At 38.0% G+C, this 24,978-nt stretch overlaps 1 protein-coding gene across 5 annotated transcripts in view; it reads left to right on the top strand.

Annotated features, from left to right (window-relative positions):
- The window catches only part of SPAG6 (sperm associated antigen 6), a 37,669-nt gene extending 14,136 nt beyond the window's left edge, over window positions 1–23,533 (top strand). For 4 of the 5 annotated variants that reach the window (XM_068673750.1, XM_068673753.1, XM_068673751.1 and 1 more), the window contains 8 exons: window positions 679–862; window positions 7,648–7,853; window positions 8,745–8,918; window positions 11,313–11,465; window positions 14,262–14,453; window positions 15,468–15,584; window positions 18,292–18,437; window positions 20,616–23,533. In XM_068673750.1, the coding sequence (XP_068529851.1) occupies window positions 679–862; window positions 7,648–7,853; window positions 8,745–8,918; window positions 11,313–11,465; window positions 14,262–14,453; window positions 15,468–15,584; window positions 18,292–18,437; window positions 20,616–20,682 (1,239 nt within the window). In that variant the 3' untranslated portion in view covers window positions 20,683–23,533. Of the gene's footprint in view, window positions 1–678; window positions 863–7,647; window positions 7,854–8,744; window positions 8,919–11,312; window positions 11,466–14,261; window positions 14,454–15,467; window positions 15,585–16,941; window positions 17,066–18,291; window positions 18,438–20,615 lie in introns of those variants that run through there. The other variant, XM_068673752.1, reaches the window with a different exon arrangement.
- The last annotated feature ends 1,445 nt before the right edge of the window (window positions 23,534–24,978 follow it).

The following is a 24,978-nucleotide window of genomic DNA, read 5'->3' as shown; positions in this document are numbered from 1 at the left end:
CAGAGTCACCAAGCTGCTTAGTCCTGTTGAAAGTGCCTCAGTTCCAGACACGTGCAGTAGAGCTGCAGCTTGCTGGTCAAAACTGAGAATCATCCAGGGCTAGGTGTTTGCTTGGCTGACTTTTCAGGATCCTAGGCAGTACTTAGGCAATTTGGGGTTTGGATCCTGAAACTTTATGCTGGATCTTATTCTCTGTGTCTGTTTCCCATTTGTGAATGTAAACAATGTTTTTTCATAGAGACGTTATGAGGGTACGATATACATTACAAGTTGTGAAGCCTTGTGGATGTTGCAGACGGGTAGAATTATTTTAGAAGCTTGCCCTACATAACCTATATAAGCTGGCTAAATATGTTAAGAGCTATTGTTTTTGCAGCTCTTATCACTCACTGCTCACTTAAATAAACAGACTTATCTAGGCTATTATCTTTTCTCCATATCCTCTTAGCCCTCTCATTTTTTCTGTTTGTTTATACACTTACTGCAAATTTTAGATCATAAGCTGACTCAAAGGACTGTATGTTCATTGTTTGCGTGATGTCTGGTGGTCCTGATTTGGATCTGTATGAGATATTGCTGCTATTAAAAAGTCTAATTTATGCACATAGGTGCTCTGTTATGCTATAAACTACTTAATTTTATTAAAAACATTTTTTTTTCTTTTTCTTATTTGTATAGCGTTTTTACAAGAAAGCAGCTGCATTTGTGCTAAGAGCAGTTGGTAAACATTCTCCACAGCTAGCTCAGGCAGTAGTTCAGTGTGGAGCACTGGAATCACTTGCGATTTGCCTGGAAGATTTTGACCCTGGAGTCAAAGAAGCTGCAGCTTGGGCACTCGGGTATATTGCCCGACACAATTCAGGTAACAGGTTACACGTGTGTTGTCTTTAATCTCACGTGAGAGTTGTAGTACTTTGTATTATTGTGATGTTCATAAATTACAGCAAGATGCTTCTTCTGTACTGTTATAAAATTTTAAATTTGGAATAAACACCTGCTCTAACATTACAAATCCGTCAACGCTACCTTATGTGGGAAGCTGGCATATCTGACATCCACAGTGCCCTGATCCGTGGGAGGTGCTCTAAGAAGAGATGGATTGGATTTGTGACCAGGAAATAGCATTCTGCTTTATTCTCCTTTGTGAAGAAATTTCAGAACTTATATGTATTATATAACTGTTACTATGGAACAAAGTTTATTTTGCTCACCATTAGTTCTTATTTTATATACATAGTAAAAAGCAGAAGCCTAGGACAAACCAAGTTTCATCCATCGGACAGCACTGCCCGCAGGATAAACGTGCTAAATTCATCACAGTGACTACATATATTATCATTAGCCAGTAGACCGCACTCTTCTTTGAGAGTCAGGAATAGATCCTAGGAATCTGATATTGAGCAGTTCGCTGCTGTCTTGCAAGCAGTTATATAACTCACTGGCAGTGTCATGTTCCTATTTAAACACTGATCCACGTGGTCAATAATTCTTTTACCGGCTATTTATATAGTTCGAGTAAAAGTTTTGAACTATGAATCAAAGAACTGAGAGAAGAAACTGGTGCATGGAAAGGATGGAAGAAACGGCTTGCGTTCGTATTGCTGAAAGTTAAAATAATTCTAGGATCACAACATTAATTTGTGTTGTTTTGGTTCTAAAATGCACATACACTGAATTTGGAAATTATTCTTTTATTTCTTTCTTTTATTTTTTTATTTTATTTTTAATCAGTGTGGAGTGCTGGACTGCAGAAGGTATGGGGGATTTCCTCTTCCCATTTAGAGAGATGGTTAACTTTCTGGGACAGACTCCAAAGTTATCAGCATTTTGGGAATGGGCTGCTTTTCACCAGGGAACACATTCATTTTTGGTGCACCTCTGTCTGCTAAGGAGCTTTTATCTTTTGGTTATTGGGTCTGAATCCCTGAAAATAAATGTTGCTTTCATCTGAAACATATTTTCTTAAGTGTCATTTGAAAGTGTTCCTTTGTATAAATGTATGTAGTCAGAGTGTGTGTCTGTGTTACTCTTAACGTAAACATTTCTGTAGTTTTGTTATGTCAGTAAATCAATATTGACTCACCTCAATTGCCCTTTGTGCTATTCATTGCATGAATGCTGGCTGATCTTCAGGGTGATCCAGTTCACTCTGTGATGGCATTGTCTGCAAAGATGGAGATGGTGTGGAGGTGTTGAATAGAGCAAACTTCTTATACAATTTTTTATTCCATAGTTATGAATTATTTATTCACTGACAATGAATTAATGTATGTCCCATGTCAATTTATGCCACCAATAAGAACAGCGTTTTCAGAAATTAGGTTGAAATTGCAAGTGCTACCAAGCTCAAGAATAAGGACAAGGACAGATTGTTTGATGTAATCAGTTTTAAAAAAAAAAAAAAAAAAAAAGAAAAAAAAAGTTCTTGTTCCCCAGTCGCAGCCAACTGGGGGATTTACCTTCTATAACACAGTTGCAAGAAGTCTTTAAAATAATGATTACTGAAAGTAGAGGAGTTATTGACTTGTCAGTGCTAGGTGAAAGGTTGAACTAGATGATCTTAGAGGTCTTTTTTAACTTAAATGATTTGATTCTAAGATCATTCTGTGCATGGTATGGTTCTTCTGCTATGAGCATGGCTTTGCAAAATAATATTGTTGGAGATGGGATACAACAATAGGTGGTCCTGGTCTTATCAACATCTGGTGTTTACTGTTAAGAAACTCTGGATTAGACTCAGATGCCTATGTTGATAAAGTTTGGCAGTTATGATTTTCTGTCATTAACTGTGAACACATATTATAGCTTAAACTCTAAAAATAGAGCAGACTGATAAATGGTTTTCCCCACCCACAGGTAGTTTTTCAGTTTCAGAAATTGTTTCTATTCCCGTGGGGATAACATTAAGACAAGATTTGTTTTTTGTTTAACTTCCTGAAAAGACCGTGGAGGAGGGAGGCTTATTTGCCCCTCAGAAAGAATAGTTCCATGATTAGGGCATATGTCTGGGATGTGGGAGATGGATTAAAGTCCTGATCTGTCTTAGGCAGGATGTGAACCTCTGTCTCCCAGAGTGCAAGCAAATGCTCCCAGCATTAGGTGGTAACTGCTCTGCTGTGGGAGGGATTCTCATTTTTTTATCAGAAATCCTGTCCGTGACCTGGTAATGCTGCTCTCTAGGAACTGCAGTGCATGCTCCTGTAAAAAGATTTTGAGAAATCAGGACTCTTCGTCTGTGATGATTTTTTCCCTGGTTGTCAAGTTCCTTTCTATCTTACCATTTATCACTATCTATCACTTAAAACACAGTTCTTCTGTAAACAGATGTCTCCAGAAGGCGTGTTAGATTTTAGGTCAAGACAGATATCTCATGAGATTCCAAGACACCAGAAATCCTGCTGGATCAGTTTCCAAAACTTAGCAACGGCTCTTGCAGTTCTGCTCTTTCTTGAAGATCCCCTTGAGCTGAATTTCAGATGCTGATTTTACTCCAAGGTATATGGATCAGCGTACTCTATTTTTGCTGTGCTCTAATCTTGCCAGTTGACATTTCTACTGTATACTTGTGTTTGGAAAGAAGAGAAGTGTTCCAAATACCATCAAAATACTATCAAGTCCATGAAAAGCATGCTATAAATTTTTACTTATACCATATGCAGTTAGATTGAAAATGCAAGATTCTCCTGTTTGAGAGAAATGTGTATCACTTAGCTTTCTACTTGCTTTGCCGACATAAAAGCGTAAGACATAGAATTTATTAATGTTCTCTTACCTGCTTCAGCATTTGGTAAACTGATAGGAAAACAAAACCAAACAACGCTATTTATGCTCGAGCATATTGCTGAGAGAGGAGTTAAATGCATTTTTGAAGTGCTGTGCTGCCCACAGGATCGTAGGGTAGTTCAGCTTGGAACAGACCTTTGGTAACGCTCTAGTCAAGCTTGCTGCTTAAAGCAGGGTCAGCTACTAAGTTGTTCACATCTTCAGTGACGTGCCTTTGGTAGTAATTCTGTTTTATTCCAGGATCTAGGTTTACCCTGTAATTTATGACCACCATCCATCTGATTTGAACTTCTTCCACCATTTTCAGTGCAATCATCAGTACTGTGGTTGTAATGGTCTGTATAAATCAGTGACCCTGAAGTGCAGCCTTTTGGCTGCTTGTGGACTTACTCTTCCTGTGTGGCCATCACACAATCACAGGGTCTTCAGAAAAATGCAGTATTAGTGGTTGTTTTACTCAAAACTTGTCATTTCCCGTGGCTACACCTTCCACCACAACACGGTCTGTTTGAGAACACTGCTCCACATTGAAACATGCCTTTGTTTCCAAGCAAAGAAGGTTTTGCTGCTGTTTTCCGCTGTGGATATGGCATTTGTTCCTGGCTGGTTTGCCTGCCCTGGGGACTACCATGCATATTCACTTCCTCATATTCATTTTTCTGCCTCATCTTTTTTTAATCTGTACTATTATTGCTAACTTGTTAATGTGAGTATGGATTTTTTTTTTTTTTTTTTTACCCCCAGATCAATCCTATAAGACTTTCCATTGATTTCAGAGGGTATGTAGTCAGGGGCTTATTGACTCCTCTTCATTCACTTGCAGCTCTTCCTGATCACATAAGCTCATGACTAGGCCTCAACTTACTTTGAATTAATTTCTCAGTCCCTGCTGACCACTTTTATATTGAGACGAATCAGTACAACCCTAGTGAAACTTTTAGGTGAAATGGTGACATCTTAAACTCCAATGTCTTTCTTTATAGGTCTTCCTTAGTACCTCCATGTCAGCATGTCTTCCTGTCTGCCATATCTTCCTCTGCTAAAATTCTCCTCATAGTTCTGGACAGAAGCAACTTATCTATGGTGGGTTTTGAGACCAAATTCTCTTGTCTCTGAGTGTATGTGGAATCACACTTCCTACTTTCCCTCATATAGGGAGATGTCCAACTTTATCACCATGTAGTTAGATGGGTCTTTTGGTCCATGCCCATAACTGCAGTTTCAAGCCATGGGTTTGAGCCCACTTGCTGTGGTTTTAGACGGTGTTTGTAAATTATTTTGTTTATTTTTTTGCTGCTTTTTCCTTCTTATCAACTCTTGGTCTTGTCTTTACTCTGGTAATGCTGTCTTGGAACATTGTTAAGAAAAGTCTTTTTGTATTTTGTTTGGTGATTCTGTTCCATCTCATTGAATTTCTTTGGCTGAATATTTGTTTTTAAAAATGTCTGTTTTTCTCCTTTAGCTCTTCTTCAGAATTCTTTTCACATCTCTCCGTGTTCTTTAATTACGAAGCAAAATTTTGTAAATAACAATAGATACATAGTCTGAATTAAAGTTGTTCTACCAGGTGGGAAAGTTAATTAAGATTTGTTTTGAGAAAAATAATTGCAGTTATCATACAATAATTACTACTTAAAATCGTAGTTTTGGGCAGAGACTGTGGGGGAGAAGTGATGGGAAGATGCATAATTTCTTTTGTCCCTGCATCGGCTTTCCCGGTTTTCTAACAGTCTGTTTACTACTTGACTGTCTTCTGACACATGGTGCAGCCCTACATGTGGTAAGTTATTAGCCAGGAACCTTATAAACACCAGTGGAAGAACAACCGTTTAATTAACCATGACCAACAGTAACCATCAGTATTTAAATGATATCAGGCTTCTAACAGCAAGAGCTGATCTAAATTGAATCAGATTTAGTTTGCTCTTCTAAAAGAACTTTTATTTCTATGGCTGGGCATTGTTGTGACCTTAAAGTATTGCTCTTTCCCTCCCTACTTGGACTTCATAATTTCAGCTCATAAGGCATCACAGAAACACCTTCTTCTAGTACCATCCTGTACCTCTTGGCATTATTTTCATCATGATATTAGCATCTTCTCAGCAGAGTGTAGGCAATTGAGATTGTTGCTCTGAAGTTGCTTCTGAGACATTGGGTCAGTAACTGAGGCACGACCAGATTAATCAAGACCTTTGGTCAGTAGTTCATGACGTATTTCTCTTGGTCAGTGTACAGAAGAAATTGAAGAAAGAAGAATTTGAAGAAATCTTTTTTTTTTTTTTTTAATGGGAAGCTGAATGTAGTTTATACCACTTATATTGTTTAGCTCATTTTCTGATTTGTTTTCATACATGCTTCAGGTACATTTCATTTTAATTCTGTAAAATTGCAGATTGACCATTTGGCAAGATTTTGTTTAAATCGTGTGATGTGTATTTGGAGGGTGCGTACTTTACACTTTTAGCCAAATAGTTATTTGAATGGTTAATTTTTGTATTAGTTTATTTATTAGTTTATTGACTACATATATTTTTGAAGTAATATTTTTATACTTTGCTTGAAATTCTGTATCATGTCAAATAGCATACAGTGTAAATATATGAAAGATCAAACGTATTGCAGTGCGTGACTATAATTCGTTAATTGAAAACAAATTTGGTCAGAAAAATTATTTGGATGCTAACAACCTAATGATAACGCGACTTACAGATTTCATGAAAAACTGTATTAGTCTATGTATATTTAATGAAGTATGCTATATTTTTCTTAGTATGAAAATCTCTTTATGGATGGACTATAAATCAAAAGCTAAGTTAGAGTCTTGAAATACGACAGCTATATGTTGCCATGGTACTGTAAGTCAAGATAAATGTTAAAGATAATAATGGATATGCATAATAAGGTGTAGCAAAACTGAACTAAGACCTAATAGATTATTGAATTCCCCATGATTTTTACTACTTTTTCAACACTATTTTAAAAAAGCGCAGCTTTGTTATACTATAAATTTTGCTTGTGGTATCCAATAATTCTTATTTTAGGACTGTGATTAATGCCGCATATATGGACAGAGCTAATGAATTTCTAATAGTGTAATTTTTGCTCATGTCAGCTAATCATATGCTCAGATTTTTTTTTTTTTGTCTTTTTATTTAAGGTGCAGTTAGTTAAGGATATTGTACTAATCTCAGACACACAATATCTCACTGATGATATTTCTAATTTATCTAATTGGGTGTGATAAAATTTTCATGTCATTGAAATATAAATTCCGTATTTTCCTGTGTATGGTAGCAAAACCTAATTTTGATAGGTGAGTTCAGTTTTTCCGGTCTTTTATGTAAGATAAATCTTTTGTGTATGTTTTTTTGTATTTCTGGTTTTGGCATTTGATCTATGCTAATATCTGCTTATCATTTAAAGAGGGTAAAATGCTCTCTAATTAGGTGGTTGGTAAAATTTTGGTACTTTGGCTTTCTGTGTTGTTGTTAGCCATGCATAAAATGCTTTCCTATTGATCAGTGTAGAATAGCCAGGGTTTAAACAGCTGACATCTGCTTACTTTAAAAAAAAAAAAAAGGAAAAAAAAAAAAAGAAAAAGAAAACAGAATAACAAACCATTTCAGCCTAATCTACCTCAAATGTGTGCATGTAAATGGGGGTCCATCTATTGACCTGCATTCTTTTCAGTTTTGGATTGGTCCACACGGTTTATGAAACCAGGAGGGCTGATTTGAAATGCAGATGTCGAGACAGTGAGCTACACCCTCCCCTTTTTCCTTTGCTGTATCTGTCAGGGTGAAAAATGGCTTGCACAAGGGTCAGTCACCCATACTCACTTAATTACTTTCCTTGGACCTACAGAACTGTCACAAGCTGTGGTGGATGCAGGAGCTGTTCCTCTTTTAGTGCTCTGTATCCAGGAGCCAGAAATTGCTTTGAAAAGGATTGCTGCTTCAACTCTCAGTGATATTTCAAAGCATTCTCCAGAGTTAGCACAGACAGTAGTGGATGCAGGAGCTATCGCTCACTTAGCTCAGATGATCCTGAACCCTGATGCTAAACTGAAGGTACATTTAAAAATTATTTTTTTAATCTCCATTTCACCAGTCATTACTTGATATTGAATCAATGACACTGATGTGCATATTTATTTAGAAAGCTCTTGTTTTGGGTGTTAACAAGATGTAACTACATAGTGACGGAGTTCTGAACGTGTTCACTGATCTAGCTACTGGATAAGAAAACTGCTGCTCAGTGAGGATCAGCTAAACAAATCTTTAAAGTGAATGGTATTTTTTGGGGGGGAGGGGAAATTATATAGTATCATGTGAAGAATGCAGTCTGATGTATGACACCCTGTCCTTTTAGTTTAACATCGTCTAGCAGATACTTTTAATGCACAGTTCAGTTACAAAAAAGGTTTTGCATGCTTAAGATTATACCATAAAGCAGTTAATATTGAATGTATTATTGTATTTTATAATGTGCTATCCGAATAGCTCTTGTTGAAGACTTCATCGCAAGTTCAACTGACAAAAGATTTCCTTAATATATCTTTCTTGTTTTACTCTAACAGAAACAACATTAAAAACAGTACTTCAAGCATAGATAAAAATTATTTGAAGTCTGACAGACCAAACTTATACAAATAAAAATACTTTCTGTAGATGTCACTAATTTTTAAATTATAGTTTTAAATGGTGTATATATTTTTTCTTTTTTGTTGTGTAGCAGTTTGAATGACATGAAACAAAGAAGAAACTTTTATTCAGGAACCAGCAAATGTTCTCTGCCATTATATTCGTGCATGAATTGATTCAGTGAATTGTAAAATAGCTGTAATTGTTTTCTCTATCTTGCTTTGTTTTCCTTGATGCAATAGATTTTTGTGTGCAGGAGGAGTGTGTGTTGCAGGCTGTTTGTATACTATTGATTTTATAACAATTTTTATTTACTAGCGTCAGGTGCTGTCAGCGCTAAGCCAAATAGCAAAGCATTCAGTGGATCTTGCAGAGTTGGTGGTTGAAGCAGAGATTTTCCCAGTTGTGCTCACATGCCTGAAGGACTCAGATGAATATGTCAAGAAAAATGGTGCAACTTTAATTAGAGAGATAGCAAAGCATACGCCTGAGGTAAAACCTTGAAAATGCAAATGCAAGGTCATATCATTAGATTTTACACTTTAAATAAAATACAGGATTATTCTGTCATTTGCTTTTCGAAAGAGAGGGCAAATGGCTGTTTGGCATATTCATTGGAAAAATATGGAAATGCTTGCTGATATTATGAGATGTGTATTGAATATGAATTGGCTTAAGAAAATTGGGAATCACATGGAGTATACCTGACTATTTCATTCCATAAGATAGCAGCACAAAGAGGCAGTTTTAGGCTGACAGTACTGTCAGATATTAAAAATATCATGAGTAAAGCCTCAGAGAAGTCATGATAGCAGCTTACGAATGACAAGAACATGCTGTAACAATAATAGATGGTGTGTGTCCTTCTAAAAAAATCTTTTGGGGTTGCTGGTATCACATTTTAATTATTTTTTCCAATAACAATGAAGTTCAAAAATTCCCTTATTTATTATTAAACTGATAATGATTGCTTATACTAGCTTGTGTTTGTGATCTGAGTGTCACCATTTACATTCTTTTTGCCAATAATAGATATAGGAGGATGGGGAGGTTTAGCAAAGCAAATGCAGAATGAATAGGAAAAACAAACAATTATATTAATTTGTCAGATCATAGAATCAGTTAAAAGGCTCCAAATATGACTGTGGAATGAAATATAAAGAGTAGATTTGTGGAGCACGCTAGTGGTGAACACAGCCGTCGTGATACTAACTTAACAATTGAGAATTGTTTTATCAAGAATATTGTGCTGCTGTTTCTTCAGCCTGCTTGTGTTGTAGCTGTTGTTTATTAAAGGTTGCAGTCTTGTTTTTCTACATTTCCTACTTTCTCTCTGCACCTCATGATTGATGAAACTTCACTTTCTCAGAGAATTGAAGAAATAATCAAAGGCAGGCACTGGAGTTGGGAGTTAGAGGCCATACTCACAGGACTCCAGGCTAAGGCAGAGGAGCTGCTAGCACAGGATCCTTCATGCAAGGGAATTGGCCGTTCTAGCTGCACTCGGAAAGAGCCATGGGAGGTATCTTAGTGACTCCCAGTGGAAAGTCACAACTGATGTTTAACTTTAGAAAGCTCTGTGTATCCCTGAGCAACTCTCTTGAAGCAAAACACATTGCAGCAGAGATAGACTGACAAACGTTATTTCTAGAGGTGTCAGCTGTGTCTGTCAGGCAAACATTGTGGCTTTTGGATCTCTGCTTTCTATCTCTATATGCTGTAAAATTCATGTGAAGGCCAGGATCTGGGGGTGTTGAAGTAGGGCCTGGGGCTCACAGCACCAGGGATTGCATCTGTGCAGCAGCTCTGTGCATTTAAGTGCACGTGGCTCTGCCCAGACACAGGGCTTGGTTATTGCTGGCTGCGGTTGGCAGTCATGTGAACAGTTTTTCCTAAATAATAAGTTTAAATTTCATGTAGTTGCTTCATGAATAAACAATCCCCTTTAAAGGCTCAGAGGCAACAGTGGATTTCATGTTAACAGAAATCAATCGGATTGGAAATCCACATACCTTCAATTTTTGTTCATTTAAATGCAACTTCTGAGAAGGTGTTTCTTTTGCTTTGGAGTCTTTGGAAAAAATGTGATAGACACAACAATGTAGAAGGAAATAACCGTAATATGAAATTATGTTAATTTCTGTGCATTGTTGATACCATATATACTCTACTGCTGTCCCTCAAGTGATGTGAGAAGTGATACCACTTGGAAAGAAATATGCTGCATAGCTTAATATCCACAGCAAGCATCACAGATTATGCACATGATTTTCATTTATAAGCAAGGCTATATCATTTGGCATTCAGGGGCAAACACCATTGCCCGTTAAGGGTGCTCCCTGGACACATCCTTTATAGTACCATAACATGGCAGAATGGTGTAGTCCAAGTTGGTTTTGTGCAGCTGTGACAGTTGTCTTTGGCTTTGTGCCCAAGTCGGGGAATCCACAAGGGCTCTTATGCTGCAGAGGTTATCTATAAAGTGCAAGTGAGAGGAGGAGTGGGATTTCCCCTCTGTTCTTGCACAGAAATTTGTTGGCTTGGAGTAGGTGTGTCTTAAGGTCATTTGGGTATTAGGTTGTCACTTGGATGAATCTTTGGTGTATAATAGTGGAGCTGAGAATATGTCATCCCACCCTATACAGCATCAAGAATTCAGAATCTTGATTTCCTTACAGTAAAATCAATCAAAATCAGGGTAGTAAAACAGTTTAATTCTTGAGAACTTTATGCTTCACTCAGTGCTCGACAATCAGCATGATATGTCAGTCTTATTCCAGCTTTATTTTGTAAGTCAGGAGCAATACATGTAAAGACTTTTATAATGTGGTGCTTTATGCCTGTTGATACTTCACGGTATCTAATCTGTTCCGTTTATCTTTGCAGCTTTCACAGTTTATAGTAAATGCAGGTGGAGTTGCTGCTGTGATTGATTGTATTGGCAGCTGCAGAGGGACTGTCAGACTGCCTGGCATCATGATGCTTGGTTATGTAGCAGCTCATTCCGAGAACCTGTCAATGGCAGTGATTGTCTCCAAGGTTAGCTATCACTTTGCCTTCTTTCTATAATTCTTCAGTGGTATTCTGAGTAAGAGATACAAATTAACATAGGCAGAGCACACGTGTTGTGACAATTATACACTTGCTGTTGATTAATGTACTTTCTTGTAATATTGTGGCTTGCAATGTCTGAAATAGTGGTAACCTGATCAAAGGTGGTCCTTACGAAGTTGAACCTTTTATGAAATGTCTTGGATTAACATACAGTGTATTCCACTACAGGATTTTTCTGTGTTGCAATTGAACGAGTACAAAAAAAATAAGTCAGTGAATTTCTATGGTCTGTTTCCTCTTAAAATGAATATTTGTGGCTACATCAAAACCCTTTTTGAAACAAGAATGTTTTATGGCACATTCTTTATTGCACTAGCATGACTGTGCTAGTACTGCTAGAGTAGTCTTGCAACAGAAGTCTGCGGATTTGCAGAGACCTCAGTTTCTGAAATGTAGTATGGTTTGATTCAGCTGTGCAAGTGGTATTTCAAATGAGATAAGCTATTCGTTTTCAGATTTAAATAAGTTTTGCGAGGCAATGAGATAGAAGGGAGATGCAGAAGGGTCATTTGCAATATCTGCAATAGCTGAAATTAGTGTCTGAAGTAATAATGTTAACTAATGACATTAGGAGGAAGGGATTAATTTCACTGAGTGTTGTTGGCCCATTTTCACACCAGCAGGCTGAGGGAGGTGATTCTCCCTCTCTGCTCTACTCTTGTGAGACCCCACCTTGAGTACTGTGTTCAGCTCTGGAGACCCCAGCATGAGGAAGGCACGGACCTGTTAGAGCAGGTCCAAAGGAGAGCCATGAGGACAATCAGAGGGCTGGAGCACCTCTCCTATGAAGACAGGCTGAGAGAGCTGGGGCTGTTCAGCCTGAAGAAGAAAAGGCTCCGATATAGCAGCCTTCCAGTACTTAGAGGGGACCTACAGAAAAGATGGGGAAGCAGTGATAGCATGAGGGATAGCAATTTTAAACTAAAAGAGAGTAGATTTAGATCAGACATTAGGAAGAAATTCTTTACTGAGAAGATGGTGAGGCACTGGAACAGATTGCCCAGAGAAGCTGTGGATGCCCCATCCCTGGAAGTGTTCAAGGCCAGGCTGGATGGGGCTTTGGGCAACCTGGTCTGGTCTTTAAGGCTCCTTCCAACCCAAATCATTCTATGATTCTGTGATTTAAAAGGAAACAGCTAAGCAATAAAAACAGGATCAGAACTGTCTTCTGGTAGGAATGTATGTTAGAAAATGGAACTTGCTACAACATAACATCAGTAAGTGCACAGAGGAGGTAATGAATGATCAAACAATTCTCTTTTGCATTTGAAAACTGAAGAGGCAGATGTTTCTGGCTTGCTCTCTCTGGAGGTCCATCTTCTGTGGATGTGCCCATGTCTCACCCTTGTCAGTCATACCTAGAGCAAATATTCTTCTGCTGTTAAGTGCTTGAAGTTAAGCATGACAAATGCAGGTTTAAGTTCATGAGGAAGCACCTAAGTGATAAATTTTTGAAGCGTAGTAATGATTTGATTGCTACCATAACGGAATGGGAATGCACTGAGAGGTTTTGTAGGGATCTTCAAAATCTCATGAAATGTTTTAATGAATGATCCCCAAAAGAAACCTGAATAAACCCAAAGCCAAAAAATAAATAAATATTGCTTCGGGGAAACTGAGTTTTATTGAGTGGTGCATAGTGCTGAAGACAGGGCTTGGTAAACTGGGACCATTTGAAAATAACACATCTAAGATGTTGTGACATAAAGTTATAGTTCCATACTGCTCTATTGTCTCCTGGAAAGGATGAATTTTTAAAAGTGACTGTGTGTTACTGGACAAACACTTCATCGTGGTCTTCTGCAGTGCTGTGTCAAAAAAAAAAAAAAAAAAGCACTTCAGTCCTTTGCAGTAATAAAAAGTGGAAGATAAAACATTGCAGATTAACATTTTTTTTTCCACTAGTTCTAGTGCATATAGTCCTGTTGTCTGTATTTGAGAAGGATCTTGGAAAAAAATATGAAGGGAGTACAGGAAAGAATAAAAATGATCAAGGGAATGGGAAAAAAAGATCTAGTTAAGGATTTAGTAGCCTTGCCTCACCTAAAATAGCGTGAAATGATACCTGTTGAACTATCCTGGACATAAAATAGTGGCTACTGAGTATCTCCATAATCCTGTGGAGAAAGGAAAAAGATCGTGACCCTGAACCAGAAGAACTTCAGTAACAGCTGGATGCGAGTGAGCTATTCTCCATCTCTTGATGTCTTCATGTCAAGAGCTGAAGCCTTTCTGGAAGTTATCAGATACATCAAGCATGAACTACTGAACTCAAGAAGAGGTTTATGAGGTGAAATGTAGTGCTGTGACTAAAAGAAAGTTAAATGACTGAATGATTGAGCCGTTCTGCTCTTAAACTGCTGTCATAGATTCATAAGCACTACAACTCTTTTATTTTCAGTCTAACAGAATGAAACCTTTACTGTTAGTACAGCCTGAATTATGTGATGTATTCCTTTCATCCCTTAAAGTTTGTGTGTTAGCTCCATCTGACTTAGAATATTGAATCTGTTTCCTTTTGTTTAACCAGATTTGTAAAGATTTCTTCAAAATTCTTGCTAGTCATGCTGATGGCAAAATATGACAACACTAGCAAGTGTTCTCTTTATAGCTTATTTTAGAAGAAGAGAGAACATGTTTCTTTTTACAATCAATCTACCAGTTTAGTTGTCCTTTCTTGGTGTAGATTTGTAAAGGTTGTGCTTTTGGTTAATGCTACAGGGAATACCACCACTGTGTACCTGCTTGGTAGAAGAACAAGAAGATCATCTTAAGGCAGCTGCTGCTTGGGCCTTGGGACAGGTTGGAAGACATACTCCTGAACATGCACGTGCTGTTGCAGTAGCAAATGTCCTACCCACACTGCTTTCTATGTATATGGACACACACAGTTCAGAAGATCTTCAACTGAAAGCAAGTATATTCACAGTATCTGCAGTATGACATATTTATTGTAACCAACAAGTATAACTGCTTAAAAACTGTTAAATGGTAAATGCTTTTATTGGTATTCAATGAGTTGTGGATTTGTGTGGAGGGTGTCTGAAGGCTGTGTGGCATTTTTTAGGACTGGTTGGTCTTAATGGGTGTTCTTGCGGTGCCTGCCAAATCATTTGGTACAACCAGAGCAGTATAGTCCCTCATTTTTTTCCTACTTTAGATCAGAACTGTGTATACCCATAAAAGTTGTAATGTAGGGCCTTCCCTCTGTGGCAGCTAATAGGGCTGAACTTGGGTAAAATGTAGTTTTAAGTATTATATGACAGGATATGGTCTCCCAGGTTGTACTGTGCCTCTTTACAGTCCACCAAAGTATAATGAATTCCAGATCTATAAAAGAAGAAGACAATTTTGCATTGTAATTTTCAGTGCTTACAAAAATATCAAGGCCAAATTAGCTGTACGTACAGTCCTACGCAATGAGGTCATTACTGCTTCTCGTAGCCAGCATTGAGTCTGTTTTCAGAAACTAGGCACTGACATACAACTGTTCCACTGTCTCTCTTTCCCTTTCCGCCTGGATAGTCGTGCGCCTTGCTATCCCACACCAGCAGATTCTCCTAATAAGTGACTTCTAAAATACAATCTTTTAAACTGTGTTTTGATTTAGCTTTATTATTATATTACAGTACTTCAATTTACTTAAAGGATCTACTCCTGGTTCTGTTGTAGCCAAAGTAAAATTGCCATTACTTTGACTGTAGATAGCATAATAAAAATATGATGCACTGTAGGTTTGAGGTTTAATAAATCTAAGTAGAAAATTGATCAGAATTCTGTAAGAGTATTTTCAGAATAAAAAGTATGATGTCCATCAGGTCACTCTAACAAAGAATCAATTTGGTCAGACTTCAGGGATATGTAACATGAATTCTTGTTGTTTTCATTGATGTCTTACTATAGTAATTTTATTTTGCATTTCAATAGACTAAAAGAGCATTAAAGAACATACTTCAGAAATGCACATATCTTCCAGCACTTGAACCATTGCTGCAGGATGCCCCTCCCAATATTATGAAACACATTGTTGGGCAGTTTAGCAAGGTAAGAAAAGGCTCTGCTTGATGACTAATGCATTCGTTTCCATTTAGCAAGAAACCTATCATTCCAAAGGTGGGGCATCTGTAAAAGTCTTAGTTTTCTAGGATCCTTAAGCATCCCTCGCAGAAGCAGTTTGAAGTGTCGTGCTTTGTTGTCTGATAAAACTGGATGCTGTTTTATCTGGAACCTGCTATAATTCATCCTAAGACAGTGAGGAAACTATTGCTTATAAGCAAGGTGGTTCTTTTCTTCTTTGCCTCTTGAGATTAAGTGAAATACTAACTCATGTACAAATACTTTCACTGAGCCAATGCATCACATAAATCCCAGTTATATCTGTTTTAGACAAAGTACAAGCTCTCTGTACAGGACAGGAGTTGCTTAAGTTGGATGTTTTACAGTAACCTAGAGTGCAAAGACTTCATCGTTTCCGTCCTCGTTAATTTTCAGTCTCAATTAAGAAAGTTCTACATCTTTTCTCGCCTGTCAAAATTGTAACTGTTTATTGTTCATTACATCATTGATTTGAGCACAGCATGTAAAGAGCAATACTGTTTAATCAAAACATTTCAAATTATTTAAGTAATTCCTAAATAAACAGGAGACTTCTAGTTATGCTTACTAGCAATTGGGGATCCTGCTTAACTATAGACTTTTCGTCTGTGCAGTTTAATCTGCTTGGAGTATAATGCAGTATATGCAGTGCGATCTATTTGCAGGGGTACCAGATTCTCTTGGTGAGGTGTGCTTTCTGGAAATGGCCGAGTAAAACTCTTGATTGGTAATCAATTCTTCTCATCACAGATCTGGAAGTACTGCTGTTTGTAGTGCAGATTGGAGATTTGCTCAGAATGCGGTGTCTTTGGCTTTTGTGTGCTAACTAGAACTATCAAAGAGTTGGGTGTGTAGTAATTGGTTACGCAGTCTATATACATTTGAGTGTTGTTTGCTGTCGAGGTGATTTTGTATCCTTTATATCAGCTGATGTTTTGTTTATTTTTTCTTCTTATATATTGTATTAAAATGTACTTGTCAAGCATTTGTTATTCTAAAGTATACATTTAAAATTAAGTTCTTTGCACTAAAAGCTTTTCTGCCTTTTTTTTTTTTTCTTCAGTCCTGTAGCATAATTTAGGAATTTCCTATTTTTAAACCTGAGATGTATTAGTTTTGTTGGCTTATTTATAGCTCAGTAAAAGCCTTATTTCTGAGCTGTGCTTCAGGGTGGGATGCTATGTGTTTTCACTGCTGGACTGTTTCATTTTAGCGTTGCCCTTTCCAGGGTCTTTACAATTCTGTGCTGTCTCAGTTTGGACTTGGGGTGGGGAGAGCCTGTCTCAGAGGTGTTGTCTGTCTTTAGAGCCTCTTCCAAGAAACTTTTCTGCTGTCTATCCTGCCTGGGAGTCACGGTGTGGAGGAAGAAGGCAGGGAAAGGGCCATATCCTGTCTCCTTGCTAGTTCCTCCTTGGCAGTTCTTGAGGGAGGTATGTGGAAACAGCTGTCTGTTTAGTTCCCAGAATGAAACGACCACAGTTGTTCCCGACACTTCTCTGGAACACAGTAGAGAGAAGTCTCTATGCTCTCCTTGTTTTTCCTCACCTGTCTGTTGATTTTGTGCAGCCTAGAGGGACCAGAGAAATGAAGGCTGTTTGCCCATATGCGTGACAGAAATTTCATCCTTCTTTTCCTCCATCCTTTTAGGTAATCCCTTCCTCCTTCAAGGCTCTTGTTTTACACTGACACACAGTCAAATTTATGGCTCGATTTGTCCAACCAGGGTGAAGGCTTACAAAATGCTTTTGCCCCCATAGCCCCATAGTATGTAGCTCTCAGGGTTGGCTTTAAACCCATCTGTTTTTGTTGTAGATGCAGCTGACATCTTGCATTATCTTTTTTTTTTTTTTTTTTTTTAATATTATTGCAGCCCTGTGGGCCTATGGACTACATGCTGTCATTCTCCATTGCCTGGCCCAGCCCCCACCTCTCTCCCTTTCGTCCTCTGGAAAAAAACTGCATATTGGCATCACTCAGGGAGTGCAGAATGTATTGTCTGATCATTTCTGCTTCTCATCCCCTTTGGCTGCAGAAACTTAACATTTTTGCTTTGTGTGTGTATGTGTGTAAAAGGCTTCCATGGCTACACAGTGTGTTGTAGGATTTTAATATCCAGGAATTTAATAGTAGCGTGTAATGCTTCAAGGCTGCATTGTTCACTTGCAACAATTCTCAGTATTGTTTTCACGCAATAATCTATACTAGATCATTATGATGATATAAAATTCTGCTCTACAATTAAACTGTGGGAATTGACATAAAAGACCTGAATAACTTGGTTTAAGTGGAACAGATGCTGTTGTTATTCCATGTTAGTATTCTGTTTTTATTATCTGTTTAATCTCCACAATCATATTGTCTCTGTAGGGATAATTCAAGAAATATTACTTATGGAGCAATAAATGTTCAAATCAGAATTTGTATATATGTTACGTATTAAAGTACATGTTAAATTACATTATAACAATAAAAGGTTGGTTTATTATTTTTGCTGTATACCTGTGTGTTAAAATACAGTAGTCATTACAGATATATCTCTGATGTGTTCCACTTTAACTGTTCTCTGAATTAAAAACAGATAAGCAATATTTGAGCCCAGTAGCACAGAGATTCCTTTAAAATAATATATTCTTTTTATGTACTTTTCTGTGTGTAGGTGTTACCACATGACAGTAAAGCACGTCGTCTCTTTGTAACAACTGGTGGACTTAAAAAGGTTCAAGAAATAAAAGCAGAACCCGGGTCACTTCTTCAGGAGTATATCAACACTATTAACAATTGCTTTCCAGAGGAAATAGTAAGGTAGGGAAAATGAAATCTAAAAAAAAATCCATACTTTTAGATGTTTTTCACAGTAGCAATACAAAGTGAGGATTTAAAAAACTGAACTTCTACATGACTTTTGTTTTTAATCAAACAATGTAACGTTTGGTTAAATGCCCCAGTGGTAACCACAGATTTTAGATACATACTTTTGAACGCTTCCTATTTTCTGATTGTTTTGGGGAATAAATTTCTTTGTTTGTAAATAAAGCCCAAATAATCAGGCTGTTGCAGGAAACGGAGATGAAAAGCTAGTCCTACGCTACCCAGATGAACCCTGAGGCTTCAGCACAGCCACTCATAGTTATGAATGTCTAGAGCAAGTTTAGTTTATCTTGGTAACTTATCTGTGGATTTCTCAGGTATTGGTGAATCTTTGGTTACATCCTTGACTTCCTTAAGCGCCTGTCTGAACTAGTGTATTCAGAGGCTCCTTTGAAACTTCCTCTGATATACAGAGGGTGCAGTTGCTCTGCCCACAGCTGCCCTTCCTCCCCCAGCCTCATCATGAGGCTTAAGTGTTATATAAAAGGACCATGCACCAGCTGTCTGCACCAAGTTGAACTTTGCCCTTAATGAATACAGAAACACTATTAAATAGCTTACAGTCAAAATGTCACCATCCTAAATTGTAATAAGGAGGTAAATGCCCTCCTAGATTCTAGATCCATTTACCAGTCCTTCACTCCATCAACACATCAAAAGGATGTTGTACTCATGCACTCCCTCTACAGGCTCTGAAAATCTGCATCATCAATTTTAATTACGGCAACAGAGTTCTTTAGCTAATAGCTGCTACAGACAGTCATGCAAAATGAAGCCCAGTGTGTCTCCACAAGGAAAAGCCACTGGCTGTCAAATGGGTAAAAGCAAAATCATAAAGAAACTTCATTCTGCAGCTACAAGTACCAATACTTAAAAGGGAAAGAAGACTTCTGCTTACACTTCTCTGGATATAATTAATGTTTTCCTGTTCCATCTATTTTATTTTTCTGTAAATGAAGCAAGCCTACTTATGGAGGCGGAGATGTAACAAAGGAGGGCCCCTTCGAGCATCTCCTGGTTGCCTCTTTGTGCTACTGCCTGGTGGTGTTTCTGCTGTCCAAGGCACAGCTGCTATACTAGGCTCCAGGTCTGGGTTTGTTTTGGAGACTGTTATTCCAAGCCGTTTACAGACTGAATATGATAACAGTGTATTGAAAAGTTAGTTTTACTATTGGAGAACTATTGAGTTTTAAAAAGGCTTTAAAAGGTTGTATTATGCAGAAATAATTCAGAAAATGAAAATCTTCAACATAAATGGATCCTTCTTTAATGGGAAAGCATTGGGGATTTTTACTTGAATACATTTTAGGCATGTACTACGTAGAAGTGTGTTCCTTTCTCCTTATAGTTAAGGCTTCCAGGGTTCAGAGGTGACATCTTAATATGCCTGCAAAACCAAGAATGTACTGTGATGTATGTTTTTAGAATAGCATGATAATAATTTTCAGATACTCTTAACATGGAAAACAAGGACTAAATGCAGCTTTGATGATGCTTGCATATTGGAAGCATGTAGTTGGTCCATTGTGGAAAACCAACTGAATGACAGCAGGACAATAATGGCACCATAGAGTTCTACTCTAGTGAAAACCTATTGGATAATCTCCATCATTGAGCTGACACCAGAGACGGAAGGTCACTGTGATCATTTTTTTGTTGTTCCAGAATCAATGTCTCTTGCAGTGATGTAGCCTTCACATTAGCTTTGGGGTGTGTGCTTATGTTTCACAAACAGCAGTAGGCTATTTTTCTCTGGCAGCCTATGAATCAGTATAAACTCATGCCTTTTTATTAAAGAACCTAATTTCAATAGACGTTAATATCTACGTTTCCCAATAAAGATGATGCTTGTGGCTGCTGAACCTCTCTTAAAAATTTGCCACTGCCCCAAACGAAGCCAACATCTTTTTTTGAAAAACTGACTTCCAGTTATAAATGATAATGTAAGTTGAAAAGCAGACTTACATCACTCTAGGAGAATAACTGTAGAGTTTGTTGACCAATGTTTAATGCTAGGATTTTTTCCCGATCGATAGAAATATGAATAGTTCCATTACTTAGCACAGAACATGCTTTGTAGTCTAATGCACAAACAATATGTTTCTCTTTCAGGTATTATTCCCCTGGATATTCTGAGATACTTCTGGAACGGGTGGAAAATTACCAGCCAGTTTTATAAACTTCAATTTTTTATTAGCGCTGTATTTCACATTTATGCTTTTATGACTGTAATACAAATACAGCTGTTGAAACTCTTGTTAGATTCTGAAATCTCCTTCTACTGTTTGAACCACTGAAAGAGCTCAGCACTTCCAGCAAGCTGTATTTTGTTTCTTATAAAATCATTGCTAAGTTTTTGTTCCTATTTGTTTTTTTTATCTAACTTTACTACCACATACTGCAGCATATATCAGTGGAATTTCATGCAGGGGTGATGATTTATCACAAAGCTTTTTTAGAGTCAGTCATTTCCTCTTCCTTCCACAAGAAAGGTTTGTTATTATCTCATTCAAATTTTATCCTTCTCAGTACTTTATCGATTTTTTTTCCCCTTCTGCCTTTGCATATTGTTTAGAGCTTCCCAAGCCTGAGAGCAGGAGAAAAAAGTTGTCCCTTGTGTCTTTTCTAATTATGGAATCCATTCTGCACTGAGATATTTCCTACCATTACCTTTCAGAAAGTGAAGTGATATGATTTTGCATCTCCAAACATGCTAATAGCTGCTAAATAAAGAGGTAATCAAATCTGATGATGATAAAAGGGCTCTGTTCTGCATGCTACAAGAGTGTGGTGGTCCGGCCATGCTAGATAGTACACCTACTGCAGAAGTCCTCATAATTAAGGCAGGATTACTTGGAGGGGTGGCACAATACATTGTTTGGTGTTTGTGTCATTGTTCGTCTTGGAAGGGACAGAGTGAACTCGGAGCTTCCCTGGGTACAAAGGGAGAGAAGGACCCTATGAGGTTCTGCCCCATTTGGGTCAGCAGTGCTTGGGCAACTCAGGAAGAGAGGAGAATTGCTTGGCTGTGGGAATACTGTTAGCAAAGCTTTGAGCTCATTCAGAGAAAACCTGAGGATACTGGAGTCCCACTGATTTGGTGCACTAAGACTGCTCAGTACTTATTCTTCAAGTGATGAAACTGCTGCAGAATTGAGTAGAAACACACTTGGAACTGAAGCTTACAGATCACGTAGACGAGGACGTTATTGGAGGTATGAACTGTTAGATGTTAGAACATCCAGGAAATATTTGTGCCCTCTTTTGTAGAGTGAAAAAACTATTATATTTTTCATGCTCTTTTGGTGTACTGTAGCAGCAGGGAGCATCGTACAACGCTTTAGTATTCATCAAGTAATAGGTAATTGTCACTTACTATTTTTTGTTCTGCTAACCATTTTTCGCTTCTTAGTTTGCAGCAGTTTCTATTTTTTTTTCTTTTTTCCCAAAGAGCAATATGCAGCGTTTCTGGAATGGGATGTTGAAATGCTGGCAGCTGCAAGGGAATACAATACTTGAAAACCCCTGCAGGAGAAACTTGTCTACTTTCTTAAACATATTAACTGAATGAGTTTATAAAACAGGGATAGTCTCTTCTATTACTTGTAAAAAAGAGAGCAGAGGCTTACTGCAGTTGGAAATGATTTAGAGTGGGTTTTCCCTGCCAAATTCCAAATGACTATTTTCTTCTTGTCAGCATATTTTTCAACAGTTCACAAAACCATTGATGGGCTATCTTGTGCTAAGGTTTAGTTCTACAGAGGGCTATACCACTGGTCTGAGGCACTTGGTGCTCTCAGACTCGTCTGAGAGGCAGGGGATGCCCAGTTGCTGGCTGTATGGCACACAGCTGAGATGGAAAACGTTGGTCTCATGACTGCTGATGTATAAAACCACACCACCTGGGTTCTTGCCTTAGCCTACACCAGAAGGAGAAGTCTTAGAATTGACTAACCATGTGCCTTTTCCTTTTTGGTTTTTATATTTTGACGTTATTGATGTTACAACACCGGTGGAAAAACATCAGGTCTATTAAGAAAATCATTGTAATACTCAATAGATTTTGCATTATTTGCAAAATGCATTATGGATATTTAAAAATGAAATGTTGTACAATCTCTGAGAGAAAATGTACTGCAAGGGCTCCCAGAGAGTCTTGAAGGATCTGAAGCCCTTATTTTCCCTAATAGAACAGAAATCCTGTAGTTGCAGGGCAGATGGGAGGCAGGATAGGCATTTAGCTGTGTGCTGTAGCTGTGTTTTATTTTTGGGAGCACAGCCACAACACACAGTGCTAATGTATGTGTTCTGTGTGGAGAGAGCCAAGAGGCTTCAGTCTCCTGACAAAGGTGCTACACTGTAGTGATTCCACAGGGTTAAATTTCAATGCCTAAACCATTTGTCCACAGTTTTTTTTGCAGCCTTTTACTGATTGCTGACAAAGGAAATGATTGCACAAGGCAAACCTTCAAAGTGATTTGATTTTGCAGGGTGCAATCTCAATCAGATCTAGCGTAAGTACATCTTTACACCAGTTGCGCAGTTCTGTCCTAGGCTGGTAGAGCTGTTTGGCCTCTTGTTGCGGGTCTCCCTCCTGGATGATGCCACATCTCATTAGGCTGTGGCAGTGCAAAGTCCTCTCCCGCATACTTGGAGAAGCCCTCAGCTCTCCTCTGCTGGCAGGCTGCTGCCCTGCATTGTACACCCTGTGGCTGGAAACTTATCTAGTGGTGCACATCTGCACAAGGCAGATCTAGGCCTTTGCAACAGAATTATCACTAATTTGTATTTTAGGTTTACTTTACTTTACTAGGGCAAGAGTTGCCTTTTTTTTTTTTTTTTTTTTTTTTTTTTTTTTTCCCCTGTACTATTTCACAGGCTCCAATGTATGGTGTTTCCGTTCTGCCCTCTTGTTTGACTTAACTCGTCATCTAAAACTATATTAATGTTTGTAATTGCTACTCTGGCAAGCTTCAAGTGTGTACCATTTGTCTCAATTTCATAGAATAAAATGTAGATTTGCATTTTAATTCATTGTGTAAATGCTGTTTTCATGCTAGTTCGTGACTGTGATGCTAGAGAAGATGAAGAGTAGGCTCATTTTGCAGCTGAGCCCGACACCACCTCTGAATGTTTGTCTCGGCATACCACTCAACAGTGCCTGACTTTCTCCTTCTGAGCTTAGAGACATACAATGATTTCAAGTAAGAATCCTTCTCACAGAGGTGGCTTATTAAGACACACAAAGAAAATTAAGCCAGTGCTTTGGCAGAAGTGAATGTAAGCAGAGACAGCCCTTAAATCATTTTGCCAGTTGCTTTGACTGCAGTATGGAGACTTTTGAACCCAAGTCTTTAAAGGCTTTCTCTGGGGGCCCAAGCTATGATTTTTGTCTACATTACTACATCTATTATTATATCTACAGATGTAAACTACAGCCTTGAAAGAACATGTGGATGTGTAAAACTTCACCATATTTCATTCAGTGGATGGATTAACCGGCCTACAAAAGCTTCATTCTTTATATGAATGACTGGAAACCAAGAGGATCTGAAAGGGGGAAATTCAAGGAGTTCTACTCTTGTGCATATAATATGTTCTGCATTTCCAGAGGGGTTTACCAAGGCATTGCTTTGTCTCATCTGAAGTGATCAATCTGCTGGAGATCTGCATCTTAACAAACAAATGAACAAAGTGTTGAAGGAGCTGAATGGAATCGGTGAAAGAACAAACGAATCCCATTTTGTGAAGTAAAGCATAAAGTTACTGTAATTAGGAAGCTGATGGTGTGTGGGTAGATCCTCAGCTGGGGGCTGTGAATTAGCTTGACCAGAAGGGAGTTACAGGCATGGAGGATGCCATGGAGCAGTCCACAGCTTGTGGTGTAAACTGGAGTTTACTGATTTCTGGGCACGAAGAGGTGGTTGAATATAATCCGTTCAAGTGAGGGATCTCTGGAAGTATGCTTCCTTGATGTGTCTTCCTTAATGGCTGCTTGGTGTATCTTGATTGCTAGAGTTTTAGGACCAGGGTAGGAAAAAAAATAAGGAGCAGCACTAGATTGCAAATCCAATGATTCTGCTTCTTGTGCTGGCATTGGACTGCTTTTATGGTCTTGGATAAGCATTACATCTCCCTGTGTATTACCATCTTCTCTGTGGAGAATCTGTTTTATTTCATTGTTAACTTACCTGAGTACTGGAAATATCACATTCATGGAAGAGGTCAATGCAGCAGGACTTAAATTCCTTATTCCTTACCAAACGTATTAGTTGTATTGTTTAAGAACCTTCAGAAATTTGCCTAAGATATCTTTGAGATGGTAATTTTTTAGAATTTGAGTTGCACTAAAAACCAGTGGATTCTGTGAGTTTCCTCATCTGACACAATTTGAAGGAATCTTAGAGAAAGAGGAAATTACAATGTCTCTCATGGCTGTACTAAAGCTGTTGATGTCATTTTTGTATAATACTTA

Source organism: Anas acuta, chromosome 2, assembly GCF_963932015.1.
Source record: "Anas acuta chromosome 2, bAnaAcu1.1, whole genome shotgun sequence".
NCBI lineage: Eukaryota > Metazoa > Chordata > Aves > Anseriformes > Anatidae > Anas > Anas acuta.
The sequence above is the reverse complement of the archived record's forward strand: the minus strand, read 5'-3'. Positions and strand labels throughout refer to the sequence as shown.